Source organism: Chlorocebus sabaeus, chromosome 16 (assembly GCF_047675955.1).
Source record: "Chlorocebus sabaeus isolate Y175 chromosome 16, mChlSab1.0.hap1, whole genome shotgun sequence".
Classification (NCBI taxonomy): Eukaryota; Metazoa; Chordata; class Mammalia; order Primates; family Cercopithecidae; genus Chlorocebus; species Chlorocebus sabaeus.
In genome coordinates this window covers 41609524-41632124 of record NC_132919.1, presented here as the reverse complement: position 1 = coordinate 41632124, position 22601 = coordinate 41609524, and the positions used below count along the sequence as shown (strand labels likewise).

General features: G+C 45.7%; 1 protein-coding gene across 7 annotated transcripts in view; it reads right to left on the bottom strand.

Moving 5' to 3' along the window:
* Positions 1–1040: 1040 nt before the first annotated feature.
* Positions 1041–22601, bottom strand: part of C16H17orf67 (chromosome 16 C17orf67 homolog) — a 44286-nt gene continuing 22725 nt past the window's right edge. For all 7 annotated transcript variants that reach the window (XM_073004915.1, XM_073004919.1, XM_073004916.1 and 4 more), the window contains 2 exons: positions 5756–5892; positions 1041–1479 (listed from right to left, as the gene is read on the bottom strand). In XM_073004915.1, the coding sequence (XP_072861016.1) occupies positions 5776–5892 (117 nt within the window). In that variant the 3' untranslated portion in view covers positions 1041–1479; positions 5756–5775. The remainder of the gene's footprint in view (positions 1480–5755; positions 5893–22601) is intronic.

Sequence of the window (22601 nt, the reverse complement as noted above, 5' to 3'; positions counted from 1 at the left end):
GTGTGTGGCGTCTTCCCACTCCCTCTCTTGCTCTTGCTCTGGCCATGTGACTGCTCCCACTTCACCTTTCACCATGTTTGTAAGTTTCCTGAGGCCTCCCCAGAAGCCAAGCACGTGCCATCATCATGCTTCCTGTACAGCCTGCAGAACTGTGAGCCAATTAAACCTCTGTTCTGTATAAATTACCCAGTCTTAGGTATTTCTTTATAGCAATGCAATAATGAACTAATACACCACCCAACCTCCTTTGGGACAAGCCCTCCTCTATAGCTCAGGGTGTGTGGGCATCCCTCCTTACCTTTTTTTGAGGATGCCAGATTCTTCTTTCCCTAGAACCATTTGACCCACCTTCCCTTGCCCTCCAAATTTCTGCTTTTCTTGGCCTCTAATTGTCCAATCTTTGATTCCGACGTTGTGGGGCAGGTGAGGGCCTCTGGGATACAGGAACTGCAACCCACTTCTCACAAGAAATGTTGCCTTTGCTAAAAGACCAGGGTGTACAACTGGTATTAAGCAATGGCCCTATTTCCAGAGCTGGCCTTAGGCAAATAATTTTTATATATATATATATATACACACACACACACACACACACACCCCTTGTGCAAAATTGCTGGGTGTTTGTATTTTCATTCATTCAAAGAACAGTAAGCTTTCTGATGCTGGATTTTCAAAGATAAACAAGGGAGGGAAATCTCTGTTTCAATACTTATAAAGAAAGAAAGAGGCCGGGCACAGTGGCTCACACCTGTAATCCCAGCACTTCGTGGATCACCTGAGGTCAGGAGTTCGAGACCAGTCTGGTCACCATGATGAAACCCCGTCTCTACTAAAAATACAAAAAAAATTAGCTGAGCATAGTGGCGTGTGCCTGTAGTCCCAGTTACTTGGGAGGCTGAGGCAGGAGAATCACTTGAACCTGGGAGGCAGAGGTTGCAGTGAGCAAAGATCATGCCACTGCACTCCAGCCTGGGTGACAGAGTGAGACTCCATCTAAAAAAAGAGAGAGAGAGAGAGAGAAAGGAAGAGACCACTAAAAGTAAATTTAATACCAATGTTTATTAGGGCAGAAAAGAAGAGGAATAAAAATAGATGACAAAACAACTCAGCAACCCCAAGTGGTATGCTTCACTACTCTGAACAAGGATTCCCCAAATTCCTTAGGGCAGGCAGCCTGCCCTAACTCGGTCTGGGAGTTCCAGCTCCATCAGCCCCAGGTAAGATTCTGGTTGTTCCCACTCTTGCAAACTGATGGAAAGACCTTTGGCAGGTGTCTATGCTTTAAGCTATTGGTTTTAGTGACTTATGCAGGTTAGTAAAATGAAGCAGTATATATATTTGCCATTTCCAAGGCAATCTTTGATATGCCCACAGTTCACAAGGTCTGAAGACATCCATTTCCGCAATTTAAAAACAAATGAAAAAAGCAGCCTTGTCTTGTTTCAACATCATCCAGGTTGTTGTCTATTAAAATGCTTGCTGAAAAAGAACAAGAAAATAACATTAGGATAATGATAATGATTGTGGTGGTGGTGGTGGTGATGATGATGGTGGTGGCAGTGATGGTGATGATGGTGATCATGCTGGTGGTAATAGTGATGATGGTTATGATGGTGGTGGTAGTGATGATGATGATAATGGTGGTGGTGGTGATAGTGATGATTATGATGATGGTGGTGGTGATAGTAGTGATGGTGATGATGGGGTTGATGGTGATGATGGTGGCTGTGGTGTTGATGATGGTGGTGGTGGTGATGATGGGGTTGATGGTGATGATGGTGGTGGTGGTGACGATGATGGTGGTGGTGGTGGTGATGGTGATGGTGATGATGGGGGTGATGGTGGTGGTGGTGATGGTGGTGATGGGGGTGGTGGTGATGGTGGTGGTGGTGACGGTGATGATGGTGGTGAGAGTGGTGGTGGTGGTCATGGTGGTGGTGATAATGATGATGGGGGCGATGGTGATGGTGATGGTGATGATGGTGGTGGTGGTGGTGATGGTGATGTTGGTGGTGATGGTGGTGGTGTTGGTGATGGTGATGATAGTGATTGTGGTGGTGGTGATGGTGGTGATGGTGGTGGTGGTGACGGTGATGATGGTGGTGAGAGTGGTGGTGGTGGTCATGGTGGTGGTGGTGGTGATGATGGGGACGGTGGTGGTGGTGGTGGTGGTGATGATGGGGATGATGGTGGTGGTGGTGATGGTGATGGTTACGATGGTGGTGATGGTGGTGTTGGTGGTGGTGGTGATGGTGGTGATGGTGATGGTGGTGATGGTGATGGTGGTGATTGTGGTGGTGGTGATGGTGATGATGGTAGTGGTGGTGGTGGTGGTGGTAATGATGATGATGGTGGTGATGGTGGTGGTGTTGGTGGTGGTGTGATGGTGATGATGGTGGTGATGGTGGTAGTGGTGGTGATGGTGGTAGTGGTGGTGATGGTGGTGATGGTAGTGATGATGGTGGTGATGGTGGTGGTGGTGATGATGGTGGTGATGGTGGTGGGGGTGATGGTTGTGATGGTGGTGATGGTAGTGGTGGTGATGGTGGTAGTGGTGGTGATGGTGGTGATAGTGATGATGATGGTGGTGATGGTGGTGGTGGTGATGGTGATGATGGTGGTGATGGTGGTGGGGGTGATGGTGGTGATGGTGGTGATGGTGATGATGGTGGTGATGGTGGTGGTGGTGGTGGTGGTGGTGTGATGGTGATGATGGTGATGGTGGTGATGGTGGTGGTGGTGATGGTAGTGATGGTGGTGGTGGTGGTGATGGTGACGATAGTGATGATGGTGGTGGTGATGATGGTGATGATGGTGGTGGTGGTGATGGTGATGATGGTGGTGATGGTGGTGGGGGTGATGGTGGTGATGGTGGTGATGGTGATGATGGTGGTGATGGTGGTGGTGGTGGTGGTGGTGGTGTGATGGTGATGATGGTGATGGTGGTGATGGTGGTGGTGGTGATGGTAGTGATGGTGGTGGTGGTGATGGTGACGATAGTGATGATGGTGGTGGTGATGATGGTGATGATGGTGGTGGTGGTGATGGTGATGATGGTGGTGATGGTGGTGGTGATGGTGGTGGTGGTGATGGTGATGATGGTGGTGGTGATGGTGATAGTGATGATGATGGTGGTGATGATGGTGGTGATGGTGGTGGTGGTGATGGTGATGATGGTGGTGATGGTGGTGGTGGTGATGGTGATGATGGTGGTGGTGGTGGTGATGGTGATAGTGATGATGATGGTGGTGATGGTGGTGGTGGTGATGGTGATGATGGTGGTGATGGTGGTGGTGGTGATGGTGATGATGGTGGTGATGGTGGTGGTGGTGATGGTGATGATGGTGGTGGTGGTGATGGTGATAGTGATGATGATGGTGGTGATGGTGGTGGTGGTGATAGTGATGATGGTGGTGATGGTGGTGATGGTGGTGATGGTGGTGGTGGTGGTGATGGTGATAGTGATGATGATGGTGGTGATGATGGTGGTGATGGTGGTGGTGGTGATGGTGATGGTGGTGATGGTGGTAGTGGTGGTGGTGATGGTGGTGGTGATGGTGGTAATGATGGTGGTGATGGTGGTGGTGATGGTGGTGGTGGTGATGGTGATGATGGTGGTGATGGTGCTGGGGGTAATGGTGATGATGGTGGTGATGGTGGTGGTGGTGATAGTGACGGTGGTAGTGATGGTGATGATGGTGGAGGTGGTGATTGTGATGATGGTGATAAAGAACAAGAAGGAAGAGGAGGAGAGGGGAAAAGGAGGAGACTAAGGAAGAGGAAGAGTAGACCAAGGAAAAAGAAACACCATCCAGCTGTCATTTTCTGAGCACTTCCTATGTGTGCCAGGGCAACACTAATGATTTTCCAGGCATTGACTTGTTAAATCCTAGAACCATAAGGAAGCAACCATTACTATCCTTACATTACAAATGAGGCAACTATTCAATCAGGCATTTTTTTTCTAAGGTTACTCAGTCAGTGACTGGAGGACTCATTATCTGAAGTCTGTCTGACTCCCAATTCCAAGTTGACACATTTCGCCAGCCACCGCTTCCCTGTATTTATGTAAGTGGGAGCTGCCTGGAGTGAGGCCTCTGTGGAACCCTGTGTTTGCAGGAGCTAGGCACCCAGGCTCACCAGCAGTGCCTGTCCTACCAAGAATCAGAGGCCTCAGTCACCCCTTGGAGGGTACTACTGTGGGGCTGAACCCAGAAACCTCTCCTTTAACTTCAACTGCACAACACTAATAAGTGCTTTAATTTTTAGAGTCACTTACTATGCACCAGGCTCCCTAGATATCATTATTATCCCAACTTACAGAGGCAGAAGCAAAGAGTCAGTGAGGTTAGGTGACTTGCCCAAGGGCACAGAGCTGGAAATCAGAAAGTCAAACTCAGCTCTGGCCAGTTCCAGAGTTTAAGCATCCAATTACTCCACAGTTCTGTTTTCTGGAAGAAGCCAAGTGAGGGCTTCCAGTGCTAAAAGACAAAGGCCCTTGGTGCAGGGGAGGCCAGCACCCTGGGAGTTGGGAGCCAAGCCCAGGCACACCAGAACCCTGACCTAGAATAGAGCTCCAGCAGCTGGAAGAATTAGAAGAGGGATGTAGCCCACTCCTACCCCTCAAAAGCAGAACTTCTATTCCACTGCCAGCAGGTGATCCTCTCACTATCTGTGAAAGCTTCCTCAGAGTGATTCCATGCCCACGCACACACAGGACTGTGCAACACAGTCCACATAACGCATGCAGATTTATGGTGGTCAGAAGCCTAGCGTACCAACCACTGCCTAGCATGAGTTAGTAGCTTAATCATGCTCAGTTAGCTCCTCTTTAAAATGGGGTTAAAGTGCATACTCTGCAATGACACCAGGGTGTTAAAAGGATCATATAAGGCAATTTATGTTATATTATAAAGAGTGATTAATAGGAGTGTACCTGTGTCAATTCACAGTAGCACAAAATAAACAACAAAGGTATAAGATTTCTCTTAACCACAAAGATAAACTACCTGATTATATCTTGTCCTGCTTGGTCCATAAAACTTACAGAGGAGAAATGAAATTCACTGGGCTTACCCTCTGAAGGAATTTTTCTACCTTATCTAACAGGATTTGGAAAGGGGGGAAGACAATGAGGACAGACAGGGAGAAGCAAACGGCCTCATCTAGGCACAGAGGTACAGAGTTGGGGCATGTAGGGTGTGGGGGGAAAGCTGGGCAGTCCCCTGCTGGTGGGCTGAAAACAGAAGCCCCAGGAAAAGGGAAAGATAGAGGGTGGGCTGGGCAGATTGGCAGCCTTGAAGGCTGCAGGAAGGCAGTGGGGAACATGAGCAAGATCTGGGAAAGAAGTTGTTGATCCTGATGACAGTAGTGATGATCGTGGTAGATGTCACAGGTTGACTCCACGAATGCTGAGCCCTCCTGCAGAGACCCGAGTCTCAACAAAATACACTTCTCCAGATTTGGGGTCCAGAGAGAGGTTTTCTGCATGGCAAATAGGGTCACATCCCTCCTCATTTGGGATTACTTTGTGACTCAATAAAAGTTGGGCTCCCCTGTGTGTCCCCCAGCGCTCCTCTCAACCTGGCTCCCCACTATGTCTCCTGCCTCACTCTTGCCACCCCCACTCCAAACCGATAAACTGCTAACCAGCTGGTCCCCCTGTGGCATGGTCCAGAAAGTCTCCCAGCCCATGCCATGCTATATCCCCCGCCACTCCCTCAGACAGAGGCCTGGGAGAGAGAAGGAGACGTACCGAGGCCGGTCCTGATCCCCTTACACAGGATGAACCCTGTTCCTGTCACAATGGGGTTTGCAGTGAGGGTTCAGCCAGTGCTCCAGGAACTGCTCCTCGGCGCGATGCTCCAGGGCGAGCAGGTGGTGCATGTGTTCCTGTCAAAACAAACCACACTGAAGAAGGCTTCATCCACAGTGACAGCCGAGGGGTCAGCATGCATGGCGCGGCTCTGGCCCCCTAGACAGGGCAGGATGGGAGGACAGGCAGGAAGGTGAAATCGACAGCCACATCCATGCCTCTCAGTAGGGAAGATCAGTCAGTATGACCAACCCGGTGGGCAAAATAAAGAAGTCTGACAATACTAAGTGCTGAGCGGGTGGATCTCCATGAAATCATGGAACAACCACTTCAGAAAACAACTGATTGCCTGTAATCTAGAAATTTCACTCCTACTTCAGTGGACCTCAAATTTTATCAGATACCAGAGTCACCTAGAGAGCTTATTACAACACAGATTGCTGGGCCTATCCTATAGTTTCTGACTCAGTGGGTCTTGGGTGGGACTTGAGAAGTCGCATTTCTAACAAGTTCCTAGCTAATAGTTATATTGCTAGTTGCCCTGAGAACATGAGAAACCCTTATATCAGGAGAGGTGTATAAAAATGTTTATAGCAGCAATAAATTTGTCATAGCAAAACACTGGAAACATGCCAAATAGACTTTTACAGGAGAATGAATCAATAAATTATGGTAGGGTTATGCCATGGAATATTACACAGCAGAGAACATAAATTAATTATACTGTAGCTATATACAACAACATAGGTGGGTCTTAGAAATAGCATATTGAGTGAAAAGTCCAAGTAACTACATTTATAGCATGACACTATTTTTATAAAGTTCAAATATACATAACTAAATCATGTAATATATTACTTATGGCTATATGTATTTCTGATAAAATCATCTTTTTTAAAAGACAAGGGATAAGCAGAAGAAAGCTAGGGTTGCTATGCTAATATCAAACAAAAAGACTTTAAAGTATAAAAATGTTACTAGAAATAGAGAAGCATTTTGTAAAAATAGTCTGGCAGTTCCTTATAATATTAAACATAGATTTACCATTTGTACTCCTGGCTAGCAACTGTACTTGTAGGGATACACCCAAAAGAAACAAAAAATGAATGTCCACACAAAAACTTGTACACAGATGTTCACACCAGCATCATTTGTCACAGCCAAAAACCAGAAGCAACCCAAATGTCCACCAACAAATGAATGGATAAATAAAATGTGCTACTTCCATATAATGGAATATTATTTGGCAATTAAAATGAATGAAGCAGTGATCCCTGCTACAACATGGATGAACCTTGAGAACATTACGCTAAGTGACAGAAGCCAGTCACAAAGGACCACACGGTGTACGATTCCGTTCATATGAAAGGTGGCCAGTCCTACACATTAATCTGTCCACAACAGAAAGCAGCTCCTTGCCCTGACTAGTCCTGCCCCTTACTGTGGCCAGCATCTCCATCTACTCAGGAACCCACTCCAGAACACGAACTGTCATTGCCTCCCTCACCGTCAAACTCAACATAGGACTGAGCATTAGAACGTTTTGAGGCTATCTCCTGAATAGTTCTCAGATGCCCTCCCTCATCTCTGCCACTTCCCTAGGTCACGTCTTCACCATTGTCCACCAAGGCTGCCGCAGACTCCTGACCCCTCTGTCTGTCTCACCCATCTGTGTTGCATTCCTCTCACCCCATGCCTCCTCCCTCCTCCATCCCTGCTCCACTCTGACAGAGTGACCCAAAATGGTCAAAGGTGGCCCACCAGGGCCACCTTCCTCCTCAAAGACATCACCAGTGCTGTCTGCCTGCAAGGAGTCAGCGCCTGCCTCTACCCATGGGTTTTGTCTGTGGCTCTGGATAATGTACTTGCAAGCCAGCAGATGAGTGCAGCTTTGGGTAGGATTCTCCACCTTCCCCCACTCCTCACAACAGCAGGGAGTGACCCTGCCCTCCCACCTTGGTCTACAATTGTCATTGACAGCCTTTGTTAATCTCTATGCTTCTCAAGAACACAATTTCTCCCTGCAATGGTTGCCTGAAGAGACTTTAATGAAGGGATCATTCACAGCCATGTGAGTAGGGTTAAGGGAACTATCAAAGAATATTCTAGCACCCAGGGACTAGCAATATGGGGAAGCCATGACCATGCCTAAGTTTGCAGGGCCAAGGGTGGAGAACCCTTGGAGGAGCCATTAGGCCTGGGGCCAGGGGGGTGGGGCTGCTGTGGTCTTCGGGGCACAGCACAGCCTTTGCAAGGCAAGGAGGTAACAGGGAACAAACAGCCCGTCTTCTCCCTCCTCTTCCCCTCAGTCTCCTGCAGGGCCCAATCAGAAGCCAGCCAGCCAGGGAACTAAGGGATTCAGTCTACAGGGGTCAGTCTCCTTGAGCACATAGTGGGGCACAGCAGGGTGGAGGACGGACTGGGGTCTGGGCAGAGAAAACCCGCGCCAATGCCAGGATGATGAGGAGTGGCAGGTGTGCTACCACCAGAGAAGGGAGCAGATAGCACAAATAACAGAGGGCCATGAGAGGGCCTCTCTGCAACCTGCAGCTCATCAGCCTCTGAATACACCCATCTTTGCATGAAATTTTTGTCTTTGCATCTCCTCTCTCTCTCAGTTTGCTCATGCTGTGCCCTTTATCAACAGGAATGTCACTTCCAGCCTTTGGGGCGGGCCTTCTCCTCCCAACGTGCCTTGGTCTTCCCCAAAGCCAGTTCAGGCTGTGAATTTTCTGTATATGGGTTACTCATGGCATTATGTCCTATAAGTGATGCATAAAACAGAAAAATGATAAATCAACAGGACCTCTCTTAAATAAAAGAATAAAATGTGATTCCTCTTGTCTTAGTCAGTTATAAGGTCTCCTCCTTCCCTCTCCATCTTCTGGTGCAATCTCTGGCCTACAAGAACTGCCTATCATACTGAAGGTGGTTCATCATATCTCTGCTTATGGCAACCACATTACTAGTTAAGCAAGAAGCTTCAGCGCACTCCTCTTCCTTGCCCTCCCAGCATCCAAGCAGCCTAACTCCTGTGAATGCTCCTGGATCCCTTCTACCCAGCCCGATTGCCTCTGCCCAGCTTAGGCCCCAGCCCAGGCCCCAGCCCTGGGGCTAGACCCCTGCCACAACCTCTGCAGGCTCTTACTACCCCTTGTCTTACCTTCTTCCTCTCATGGAATTTTTTATTGTTTTGTTTTGTTTTCTTAATAGGCTTTATTTTTTAGAGCAGTTTTAGGTTTGCAGCGAAATTGAGCAGAAATATAGTGTTCCCATATATCCCCCGTCTTCACACAGGCACAGCCTCCCCCACTACCAACATCCTCCACCAGCATGGGATATTTGTTACAGTTGATGCACCTGCATTGACACATCACCATCACCAGTCCATAGTTGACATTAGGGCTCACTCTTGGTATCACACAAAAGCATGGCAGTTGGGCACCATGACTCACGTCTATAATCCCAGCAATTTGGGAGGCTGAAGTGGGCAGATCACTCAAGCTCTGGAGTTCAAGACAAGCCTGGGCAACATGGTGAAACCCTGTCTCTACCAAAAATACAAAAAAAATTAGCCAGGTGTGGTGGTGCATGCCTGTAGTCCCAGCTACTCAGGAGGCTGAGGTGGGAGGATCTCTTGAGCCCAGGAGGTAGAGATTGCAGTGAGCTGAGATCGCACCATGGCACTCCAGCCTGGGCAACAGTGCGAGCCTGTGTCTCAAAATTACATAAATAAATAAAAATAAAAATAAAAGCATGGCACCTACATCTGCTTCTGATAAGGACCTCAGGAAGCTTCCACTCATGGCAGAAGGTGAAGGGGAGCTGATATATGCAGATCACATGGCGAGACAGGAGGCAAGAAAGAGAGGAGGTGCCAGGCTCTTTGCAACAATCTGTTCTCATGGGAACTAAGAGTGAAAACTCCCTCATTACCACCATTCATGAGGGATCCACCTCCATGACTCAAACACCTCCCACAAGGCCCCACCTCCAACACCGGGGATCAAATTTCAACATGAGACTTGGTGGGGCCAAACAAACCACATACAAACCCTAGCACTACCATTGCAATATCAGCAATATCACACGGGACAGTTTCACTGCCCTAAAAATCTGCTTTGCTCTGCCTGTTCATCTGCTCAACCCCTGGCAACCACTGATCTTTATACTGTCTCTATAGTTTTGCCTTTCCCAGAATGTCATGTAGTTAGAATCACAGAACATGTAATCGAATTTTCAGATTGGTTTCTTTTCTTTAGTAATATGCATTGAAGTTTAATTCCATGTCTTTCCGTGGCTTGATAGCTCATTTTGTTTTAGGGTTGAATAATATTCCATTATCTGGATGTACCATAGTTCATTTATTCACTCACCAGGACATCTTGGTTACTACCAAGTTGGAGTAATTATGAATAAAAGTGCTATAAACATGTGAGTGCAGGTTTTGTGTGGATCTAAGTTTTCAACTCCTTTGGGTAAACACGAGGGAGTGTGATTACTGAATAGTATGTTAAGAGTAGGTCTGGTTTTGTAAGAAACTGTCAAACTGTCTTCCAAAGTAGCTGCATCGCTTTGCATTTCCACCAGCAATGAGTGAGAGTTCTTTGTTTCACATCCTCACCAGCATTTGGTGTTGTCCGTGTTCCGGATTTTGGCCATTCTAATAGGTGTATAGTGCCATCTCACTGCTGTTTTAAGTTGCATTTCCCTAATGACGTATGATGTTTCACATGCTTACTTGCCATCTGTATATCTTCTTCAGTAGATATCCATTCAAGTCTTTTGTAAGAAAGGGTTTTTAAAATATAAAAAACAAAAATAGCTTTATTGGTTTTTATTTTTATCACAACAGTGATACATATTACTTTCTTAAAGTCATGTAGAAAAAAAAGAAAGTTATAAAAAGAGGCTGAAAAATCCCTCTTGATTTTTCCGTATCCTGTTGCAAAGTGAATTTTTTTTTTTTTTTTTTTTTTTTTTAGATGGAGTCTCACCCTGTCACCCAGGCTGGAATGCAGTGGCACCATCTCGGCTTACTGCAAGCTCCACCTCCTGGGTTCACGCCATTCTCTTGCCTCAGCTTCCTGAGTAGCTGGGACTACATGCACCCGCCACCACACCCAGCTAATTTTTTGAATTTTTAGAGAGATGGGGTTTCACCGTGTTAGCCAGGATGGTCTCGATCTCCTGACCTCGTGATCCACCTGCCTCCCAAAGTGCTGGGACTACAGGCGTGAGCCACTGCGCCCAGTCACAGAGTGATACATTTTTTTAATTTACCCACATTGCTTCTTCACTTAAAATGCCTGCATGCCTCCCACTGGGCTCAGGAGAAAGTTCTGATTCCTTAATGTGGCTAAGGGCTTTCCATGACCCAGCTATACCCATCTCCTGAGCCTCTTCACTCACCATCAATACACTTGAGCTTTGTTCTCCATCTTTCCCTGAACGGGCCACGCTTGCTGTTCTTTCTAAGGCTTCCAAAGCACCTGTTGTTTGCTCTCCCTAGAACACCCCTGTACCTTCTTATTTTCCCATCTCATCCTTACCTGACTTTTCAGGCCTCAGCTTAGATGTTACTTCCTCTAGGAAACCTTCTCAGATTCCCCGTGACCCCACTTCTCTGGGTCCCCAAAGCTCCATAGACTTTTCCCAGCGTAGCCCTCCCTGGTCATTCTGTGTGGCAGTGAGCTCTCCCTGAGAGTGGGGACTTTATTGGCCTGCCTCATATTGTTTAGTGGAGGTGGTAGGTGGGTTGGCTCATATATTGGTATCAAAATTTGATGTTCCAGCTGGGTGTGGTGGTGCACACCTGTAGTCCTTGCTACTCAGGAGGCTAAGGCGAGAGAATTACTTAAGCCCAGGAGTTTGAGGCTTCAGTGAACTATGATGATGCCACTGCACTCCAGAGCAGGCAACAGAGCGAGACTCAAGCAAAACTCAAAACAAAAACAAAAACTTGATGTTATTTTTTGTTCCCTCCAAAAGAGAATGGATAGAGAAGGGAATGATTTTTAACTTGGAGTGTGTTTTTGATATTGTCCTGAAGGAAATGTTGGTGCTGTAATTATAGGATGTGAACCATTGCAAAGTATGCATAGAACAGTTCCATACAAACTGCAGACCAATAATCAGAGAAGTAGCATTTCACCTTAGGAAAGAGTAGACATACTCAGTCATACTTGTGATGTGATTAAATTGTTTTTGGCATGTATCAATATCATAAAAATTCTAAATCGTGGAAATCTTCCTATGGCATTAAGAAGGTTTTAACGAAGGGTCCACTTTAGAACTCTAAGTTTTTAAGTTTTTAGAACACCCTCTAGGAACTCTGCATTCTATATCAAATGTAGTCATTTAAAAAGAAAAAAAAAAAAAGAATGTGTAAAGGAAGGAATTATGAAGTGTCCAACTTTTCTGATTTTTTTTCTTTCCCCCAGTTTGGATTTGTTTTGGTTATGGTTGTTGTTTTCATTTAACTCATCAAAACACACGCAGTGTTCTGGCAGGGAGTCTCTGGGTCAGCTGGGGTAGAAGGCAGATGGTGAGAGGGCTCCTTGTAGGATCCAACAATGATTCCCTGGCTGCTTTCTGAACATGTTTGCAGATTTTGGGCTGAGCTCCTTCCCTATCCAGGGAGTCTTTGGCTAGAAGAATAGTAATTGGGAGGAACAGGAAGGCCGTGTGCAGTCTTGTAAATAAGGAACAACAAGTTCCCAGCACATAACTTTACTTGTTCAACTATTCTGTGGAAGCAGCACACTGAAGGAACCCCTGCTGCCTGCTTCTTGCTGGCCTGTTGTCCAGACAGGGAGGAATATAGGCTAAGAGTCTCAGTCTCCTTCAAACCTGGACTCTGTCATTATTGCTTTACCTCTCCAGCCTCAATTTGTTCATCTGCAAGACGGGGATTGCACTAGCACTTGCTTCCTTAAGGTAGTTAACTTGCTTCCTTGGGTTAGATATTAAATGAAATGGTGCAAATAAAGTTTTGTGCCAAATAAGTAGCCTGCATTTGTCCCTCCAGGTCCATTCTCTCCCCCTTTTCACCTGGCTGTGGGACCCAGATTAATTGTCGGCATAGACTCCCTTGGCCTGTGGCTTCTGGTTGGGTTTCATCAGTGGGAGGTGCCAGAACAGATTAGAGGGTAGGAGGAGGGAGAGGTCAGAGTATTCAATCCCCTAGTTCCTCCCCAAGGAGACACAGCCACACCAAGCATAAATACAATCACAAAAGAAATCATTTAAGCTTGAATGTCATCTTTTTAAAGAATTTCCACAGTTCACCCCAGCAATTGGCTGCATCCCTCTCCCGAAGGCCACAGCTCCTAGGAGGCTGTCCTCTCCAGCTCCGGGAACCATCTGCCTCCCTTACTCTTTCATGGTCTAGAGACTGTTAACCCTGATCCTTTATCATTTCTTGTTGGTTAACCTTAATCCTGCCCACACCTTTGTAAAAAGTCTCTTTATTAAACACTCTTCAGGTACCCCATCTCCTGCTGGGACCCCAATACTCCAGGGGCTTGGCACCCCATTCCTGGAATGTAGTAGGAACACATTAAATGCTAGCTGTTAACTTTGGTTACTATTAGATAACAAAGATCTGAGTACACACCAAGGTTGTGAAGGAGAGCATCTTTCCCAGGAACTGGTACACAGGAAACTTTCCGTAAAGGCTTGTTGAAGAAAAGACTACAGCATCATTCTTCAAAGCGTGATCTGTGCTCCCCTCAGGGGCCCATAAGGCCAAATAATTTTTAGAATAACACTCAGACATTATTTGTCTTCTTGCTGTATTGGCATTTTCACTGATGTGCCAAGGCAGTGGTAGGTAAAATGACTGGCACATTAGCAGGAATCCAGGCAGTGGTACCCAATTCTACTAGCGGTCATCGTATCCTTCCCCACCACACACTTACAGTACGAAAATAAAAATAAAACATTCTTAAAATGCCAGTTGCCCTGAAGAATGCCCTGGTGAAACAGTATAGAACAACCCAAATGGGCATATGCAGGCAGTACTTCTGCTGTATGACAAAGTGCAATGATTTTCACAAGGAAAAGCACGTGTGCAATTGCTGGTGGTGAACTGGCTATGCATGTTTTATGTGCACATTGGGCAGACATCTTGACAATGAATGAAGTAAGCCTGTCACCTCAAGGAAAACAATTTACAGTATTTATTAAATTGAGCTTCCCAGAGGAAACCGGATTTTTGAAAACTTACATCTGCTACAGGAGGCTGGCAACTTCCCAATACTTAAAGACATTTATAATGAGATCACTGGTGATATTAACGAATGTCACTACTGATACACAGCACCTTTTATAATTATATACTCATTTGCATCTTTACTCATTTAATCTCTGTCCCTCTCAGTCAAATATCCAACCAGTTTTTTTATGGCAGTGACCAAAGTATATCTGGTCTATGACTTAGTGCTTGGCACACAGTAGGACCACAACAAAGCTCACTGGAAAAATGTATAAAGAAGCAAATGAATAAATAAAATAACTGTTCTTTCCCCATAATCTTGCTAAATCCTCCTTGGAAATTTCTTGACATCTGTGTCAATCTGCTCATTATAACAGCCTAGGCCAAATGTACATTAAAAGCATCAAAAAGTAATATATATTTCACACTCCTAAACACCAACTGAAATCATCACTGAAGAAAAACAATCAAAACAGACACACATTGAGAACAAGAAAGAAATCAGCACTGGTTTCCATGACATTTCACAATTTACTTAAAATGTTAGGAAAATGAATATGCCACAAACGCCTAAAAAGCAATCATTAGTCAAATCGAAAGGCAAATTGCAAATCTCCTGAAAACCACAAATTCAACAATTGCACTGGCTGAGTTAGAAATGACCCGACATTAGTGATAATCTCAAATGTTCCTGGAGCAAGGAAGAAGAGGTATATGGAAAATAAGTTTTAATTTCTTCAGATTCCTTTCTCCAAGTGTGGGAGGGGGGGTGTAAATTAAAGCAAAATAAAACCAATATCTGTGTTCCATGTCAAATGCCAACTGTAATGATTTAAATATTTCTCAGTAACTAGAGCAGAAATTAAAAGTAGTCCTTTATTATGGCTCTGGACTGGTGTGATAACGAACTTGTCTTCTTGCTGTATTGGCATTTTCACTGATGTGCCAAGGCAGTGGTAGGTAAAATGACTGGCGCCTTAGCAGGAATCCAGGCAGTGGTACCCAATTCTATTAGCAGTCATTGTATCCTTCCCCACCACACACTCACAGTATGAAAATAAAAATAAAACATTCTTTTATACGTTTGTAAATAAAACATTCTTTAATACCCACCAGAACTTGACCTATGCTGAGAATCATAAAGTGGACAGTCATTCTATTGAGGCAGGGCCTTTTTCCAAGAAGGCAAAATCCTTCCCGTGACATTTTTGCAGAATTAAAGATCCATCAGCATTTGGAAAAATTATTTTGCTCATTAGTACAAGCAAGGTAATCCCATAGATAGAATGGTGGCTCAGAACTTAACTGCACTGGAACACTGAAGGCTCAGCCCTGAAGGAAGGCAGAACAGTGCTGTGGGCAATTTACACCTCGGTCACTCCAAACTGGCCTTTGAGGTAATGGGGAACAAAAGGGTAATGGAGTTACTACACACATTTGTCAAACAGCTAAACATGAAAGTATATTTTACAAAGTCTACTTATAATAAAGCTAATATGATTTATGCTTGCCAAACAAGAACATTCCTTAAACGATCACAGGCCAAAATGGAATACTTCCTAGGAAAGTGTATTCCCAGGTTTCACAAGCACTTACAAATATAATCACAAAAGAAATAATTTAAGCTTGAATGTCATCTTTTTAAAGAATTTCCACAGGTCAATCGAGCAATTGGCAAACAATCTCTTCCCTAAAATTTGAGTAGATTAAGAGAAATTTAATGAGTCTAAGTGAGGCAATAGAAAATTTTTTTTGGAATAACCTTCGGGTTTTACAGCAGAGCTATATCCCACAAAATTTCTACCCTGGAGAGAAGCAAAGAAGGGAATGGAAAGAAGTAACAATCATTTAGTAAATGCCAATACTGTACTGTGCTTGGTGGTGGGGACCCAGAAGTAAAATAACTAGTCCATCTCCTCAAGTAATTTAGAACAGTCTAGTAGAGAGACACTAAAGAGTCAAAAATAGCAACCTTGTGCTGCAAGTGCTATGCTAGTGGGATGTTCTGATTTACTAGGGGGAGGCACCAAGAAGGCTCTCAAAAACGACATCATTTAAGGTGAGTTTCTGGGGATGAATAAGGGTTAACCAGGTAAACAAGAGCAGAAGATACAACTACAAAAGCAGATGCCATGGGAGGAGAACTTGCAACACACCATCATCCCACATACATTGTTTCTACTCATGGATTTCCAATGCCAATGAATGGCACTAAGTTGCCTACACAAAACCCTACGGGTTATTTTTTATCCCTACTCCTCCCTGCCTGCACCCACTCCTCCTGCCCCAGCAACAGCCCACTGGTCTCCAATTCAAGATACAATAATCATGTTCCCATCATATCTTTACCTTAAAACCTCTACTAGAATACTGTCTCAGAAGACAGTTACATTGAATACTAAACATAACATGAATTGTTTAAAGTCTTTTGGAAAATAATTCAGTAATATATACTAAAAGTTTTAAAAATACTCTGATTCTTGGACCTAGTAATTCATTTTCTGGGAATATACCCATAGAAAATACTTTAAAATATTAAAAGTACTTTATGCACAAAAACGTCCTGAGTGTTGTTTATAACAGAAAAATATTGAAAATGATCCAACTATCTAACAAAAGAGGATAATTCAGTAACATTATGGTTACAAATAGCTTATAATAGTACGAGGACATGTGTATGTTAATATTAAGGGAAAAAACAGGACAGAAAATTGTAGATACTTTTTAAAAAATATATACGAAGACTAAAAAGAAACACATTTTTTACATGCCTGTCTTTGGGGAGAAGGGGCAGGACTACAGTTGATTTTCCTTTTTTTTTTTTTTTTTTTTTTGAGAGGGAGTCTTGCTCTGTCGCCCAGGCTGGAGTGCAGTGGCGCAATCTCGGTTCACTGCAAGCTCCACCTCCCGGGTTCACGCCATTCTCCTGCCTCAGCCTCCCAAGTAGCTGGGACTACAGGTACCCACTACCATGCCCAGCTAGTTTTTTGTATTTTTAGTAAAGACGGGGTTTCACTGTGTTAGCTGGGATGGTCTCGATCTCCTGACCTCGTGATCTGGCTGCCTCGGCCTCCCAAAGTGCTAGGTTTACAGGCGTGAGCCACCACACCCGGCCTACAATTGATTTTCTTTTATTCTTTTGACTCTTTCTTGGCTTCCAATTTCTCAATAGTATATGTGAAAGGTTTAAATATTTTTAATTATACAAGTAATTACTCTAGTATACAATTCAAACATCAAATCACTACCTTTAATCCTAGTCTCCGAAATGAGATGATACAGTTAAAAGTCAACTGATTACCTCTCTAGACCTTCTTTTAGAAATTTACATGCATATTGATGTACCTATATAAATATTGCATCATATAGTATTGTTTTGGGTGTGAGTCCCAGGAAAGCAGAATTTTACTCTGTTACCCAGGTTGGAGTGCAGCAATCATAGCTCACTTCAGCCTTGAACTCCTGGGCTCAATCGATCTCCCACCTCAGCGTCTCCTGAGTAGCTGGAACTACAGGTGCATGCCACCCCACCTGACCAGGACTGTGAATTTTATACAGAGTAAGACAGGAAGTCATTGGCAGGTTTCAAGCAGGAGAGGGTCATGATCTTGTTTACACTTTAAGAAATAACTCTGACTGCTCCATTGAAAGCAAGACAGGAAGTAGGGAGACCATGACGAGATTATTGCTTAGTCCACTCTACAAATAATTGTGGTGGAGGTGGCGGTGGAGGGTGAGAAGTAGTCAGGTTCTGGATTTGGAGGTGGTCCCATTAGCCCAATGTGGAACGCTAAGGCAGCAGTCATTATGAGGGTAAAACAGGGAATTTTGTTTGGAGCTGTTAGATCTGAAATGCTTGTTAAATATTCCAGTACAAACAGTGGTATGGAGTGGACAGTCATGTAAATGACCGGGAAGAAGTCAGGCTAGAGATAGAAGTGTGCACCATCAGCAGGGAGGTGAGCTTTAAAGCCACATGGAGGGCAGAGCCCTGGGACCCCCTGACATTTAAACAACTGTCAGAGGCCAAGAATCCAGTAAGGGCAACCTAGCAGCAGGAGCCACCAAGTGGAATGAGAAGCTTGGGCGAGGCATGCTGGGAAAGTGGAAACCAACTGAGCAGAGTGCCCAAAAGGAAGAAAGAAAGATCAATTGTGTCAAAAACTAAGATGTACTTGTTCCCAGTCCCAGGACACCAGGAGCAGAGATGGACCACCTTTGCAGTTCTTCAGGGTGAACAGGGATCACCTGGGGGTTAGCAAGGCACAGATTTGCCTTCAGGAAGTGTGGAGAGGAGCCTGGGTCTGCATGTCTGACGGGATCCCAGATAAGGCCCGTGCAGCCCAGCTGGGGATCATATTTCGAACAGCAAGAGTTTAGACTACAATCCTGAAAATCAACATAAGCACATTCATCACTAAGGACACCTTCAAGGAAAGCTCAGAATATTTTTCCACCTTCTTCCCTCTAAACCCAAACCTAGCCCTTCTTTTCGCACAGCCTGATCTTCATTAATTTCTCCCCAAGCAGATGTTTTTTCTCTGTCAGGATCTTGAGCCTTCATTATACCATGAGCTCTCTAACATGATGGGGCCACTTTGTCTAAAGTAGAAAGTCAAGAGAATCGCTTGAGCCCAGGAGGCCAAGACTGCAGTGAGCCATGATCACACCACTGCACTCCAGCCTGGGCAACACAGTGAGACCCTGTCTCAAAAATAAATAAATAAATAGTAGCAAGTCAATTCAGCTGAAACCTACGTGTCTCCAAAAGTGATGTCCCCAAGCAAATTAGTTCCAGCCTTCGGAGAGTGTTCATCCCATTCCTGTGAAGTCTAGAACCCTACTCTCCAAAATCTCTGAAAAAGTGGGGCCAAGTTTATTCTGAATTATTCTCATAACTAATTTCTCTACCCCTGCAACTTCCACATTCTAGGCAGTCCCTTGCTCTCGTCAGCCCCCACCACCCATACAATACACCCCTGCCATCCACCATTCCCTCAAGGAACTACTAATACAAAGTTTCTGTATGTAGCGGACTTGTCCTAAGGTTTGGGGGTAGCAGTGGGTAATAACAGCATAGAGCAGAAATCAACTTTAAACTCAGTGTTGAGAGTTACCATAAAATAAATGTATCAGTTATTCCTGCTGCTGGGAATTTCAGTGGTTCCTTGGGTTCTACCTTCCCACCTTCTACTTCATATGCTACCTCCATTCGCTGCCTCCATACACTCAAAATCCCTCCTTCTCTCTTACCCAGAGCCATCTGTCTCCCTCTGATCTCCCTCTCCATCCCCTCTGGGCCTTGTCTTCGTCCATCTAGGGTCCCCACAAGGTGTCTGTGCTCCTCTGAATTGAATACTGGCCCTCCCTACAGTACAGGGTTTCCCAGCAATCTTCTCAAAAGCACTTTGTCCTTCCCACCACCAAGTCGGAAAAGAACAGCTTGTTGCAGTGAATCAGCAGGATCTATGTCAAACAGTCTAGCGCTTTGTGTGCACGGGCACAGCTTGTCTCAACCTCTTTCCAAAATGCCTATAAATCCACAGAAGCCAACCTCTGCCAATATTTAAGCCAAGTGTTAAGTTTATAAACATGGCTCCGTAGATCTTCATGGGGAGAGACTTCTGCAAATCTTCATACTTGTTTTCATTTTGAATTCTTAACACCTCCCCTAAAGCACCATTTGTTTACCCTCATCAGTGGCCTCTTCCCTCTCTCAAAGTGTTTTCTTTTGCACAGTCCCTTAACACAGAGAAGCAAAATAAAATAACCTGACCAGTCATCTCTTGGTAATTTAGAGTGTGGAGGGTTGTGTGTGAGGGTGTGTGGGTCTGTTCTCAAGGGCACATGCATTCTCCAATGATCACTAACTCTACTCATTTGCCCAAGTCCACTTGTTTGTCTCCTGGGTACCACGGCAAGAAGGTGCAATAGTGCATCCAAAACGTCACTTCCTATTTCCCAGGTATGACAGCATCTAAAGGCAAGCATTTAAGAGGCTGCATCCTGAACTTCTAAAGGGCCCCTGGAAACAAAATCTAATCACATCATTCCTCTGCTTGAAATCCCTGCACTGTTCCCTACTGTGTACAGAAACCCAACTCTGCTGTGGCATCCAAGGACCTTCCAACCCAGCCTCACAACAACACCTGGTGATGCCATCTGCCATCACTCCACACAACTGAGGTCCTCAAGTCAAGGTGAGAGTAGAAGAGGGGGCTGGAACTCAGACCTTCTGAAAAAATACTCAGCGAGGCCTTTTCAAAACACACAAACACAAACCCTCACACACGCCTCACACATACACCCTCACACACACCCCTCACACACACCCTCACACATACACAGCCTCACACACACCCCTCACACACAATCTCACACACACACTCCTCATGCACACCCTCACCCACAGATCCCTCACACACACTCCTCACACACAACCACACACACCCCTTATACACACCCTCACCCACAGACCCCTCACACAGACCCCTCACACACACCCCTCACACACACCCCTCACACACACCCTCACACATACTCCTCACTCACACCCTCACACACACTCCTTGCACAGACCCCTCACACACACCCCTCAGACATCCCTCATACACCCTTACACACACATCCTTCACACACACCCCTCACACTTCTCACACACAACCTCACACTCCTTGCACAGACCCCTCACGCACACCCCACACACCCCTACCTCACACACACTCCTTGCACACACCCCTCACACACACCCTCACACACACCCTCACACCCCTCACATACATCCTCACACACACGCATCCCTCTCCCACACCCCTCATGCACCCTCCCACACCTTCACATACTCCTGACACATATACCCCTCATACAATTCTCACATTTGAATACACACACCCTCACACACACACCCCTCACACACACAAACCCCTCACACGCACAAACCCCTCACACACACCCCTCACACATATACACACCCCTCACACATCCCTCACACACACCTCTCACACACAGTCACACGCACATACACACACACATAATACTGGCAGCCAAATTCACAGCATGGTGCATCCATCCCACCCTCTTCCCGAGCAAAGGGACATCTGTGCGCAGCTGTTCTTGGCCTACACTCAGAAACAGGGAGGGTGAGGCGGTCTTGCAAAAGGCAAAGAGCCAGAAGGGCTGGCTCCCAGGAGGCAAAGGCCTGAGCCTCTGAACTCCCTCCTTCCCAGGCTATGAAGATGTGGGGCCATACGGCAGCTCTAGTGCCAGCCTCTGACCTCCCCTGGCCAGAGGTCCAGCCTCATCGGCTCCTCACCACCCAAGGACAAACCTGAGGCCACTGCCTCTTATGCTCCAACTGGGAGTGCAGGGCCAGGATCATTTTTACAGTCACAGTTAAATGCAGTAAATTACCTCTTTTTACGTGCCAGTCACTGGCATTATTAATTTTGCTTTCAGTAAATCCATAAAAGAAGAAGTCAACAAGGAGACCCAAGAGGCATGAGTGGGTCAAATAGTAAGTCAAGGATGTGGAATACTCCCGGCAGCAGGGCCAGCATGAGGTGAGAGGCCTGTGGTTTCTAGGGACACCCCTCCAGGGGCCTCGAAATAAACTGCCTGGCTCCTCACTCGGGTTGGTATCCTGCTGCCTCTGGCCCTTCTGCCACACTGCAGACTGGCACCAAGAAACCTGTGTCAGCCCCAAGGCTCTATCCAGAGCCTTACAATATGACACCTGAAATTAGACATTCTGGAATCTAGGCCACATTCCAGCCAAACTCTGCATTTTATGGATGAAAAAACTAGGCTTCCAAAAGAGGGAGTGACTTACCCAAAGTCCATAACTAGTTAGCGGCAGAATATGGCCTGGAAGTGCACTGGGTGGTATGTTCTTCCCGCCTCATCCCTACCCCCTGCACTGCCTGAGAACTCCTAGTCATCCTTCAAGCCACAGCTGGGGGTCACCTCCTCTGGGAAGCCTTCCCAGCCTCCCCTTTCCTTCCAGTTAGAGCTCGAGACTCGCTGCTTGCAGAGCCACAGTTCATTGTACCACATAACCTTGTTAGTGAGCCCAAATCAGGCTGGAGCACTCTGGCTCCACCTCCACACAGTGAGCACCTTGCATAAGGAAGAATGTCTGGTTTATCTTGCATCCTCAGTCCCTGGTGCTTAGTAGGTCACAGTCAATATAAAATCTAATTAAGTGCACATCTTGATCAGCACCCACCACTTGACCCTCTCACTCTTTTTGTCTAAACAACTAAGATACTCTCCATATCGTTCACTTCAACATTTAACAGCTTTCTAAATGTTTTTATGTTCCCAGCTAGATCACAGGAACTGGTACACACGTGGCCAATTTCTCCCAGATGGCCTAGCCTAGTGGTTCTCAGTCTCAACTGCAGGTTGGCATCACTGGGGCTTTGGCCCCATCCCCCATACCTAGGTCTCACCCCAGGCCACCCCTCTGGGAGGGGGACCCAGGCATCAGAATTTAAATTCCCCAGGTGGTTCCAGAATGTAACCAAAGTTAAGAAACACATTTCTAGAAAAAATATGATACCAGAAACT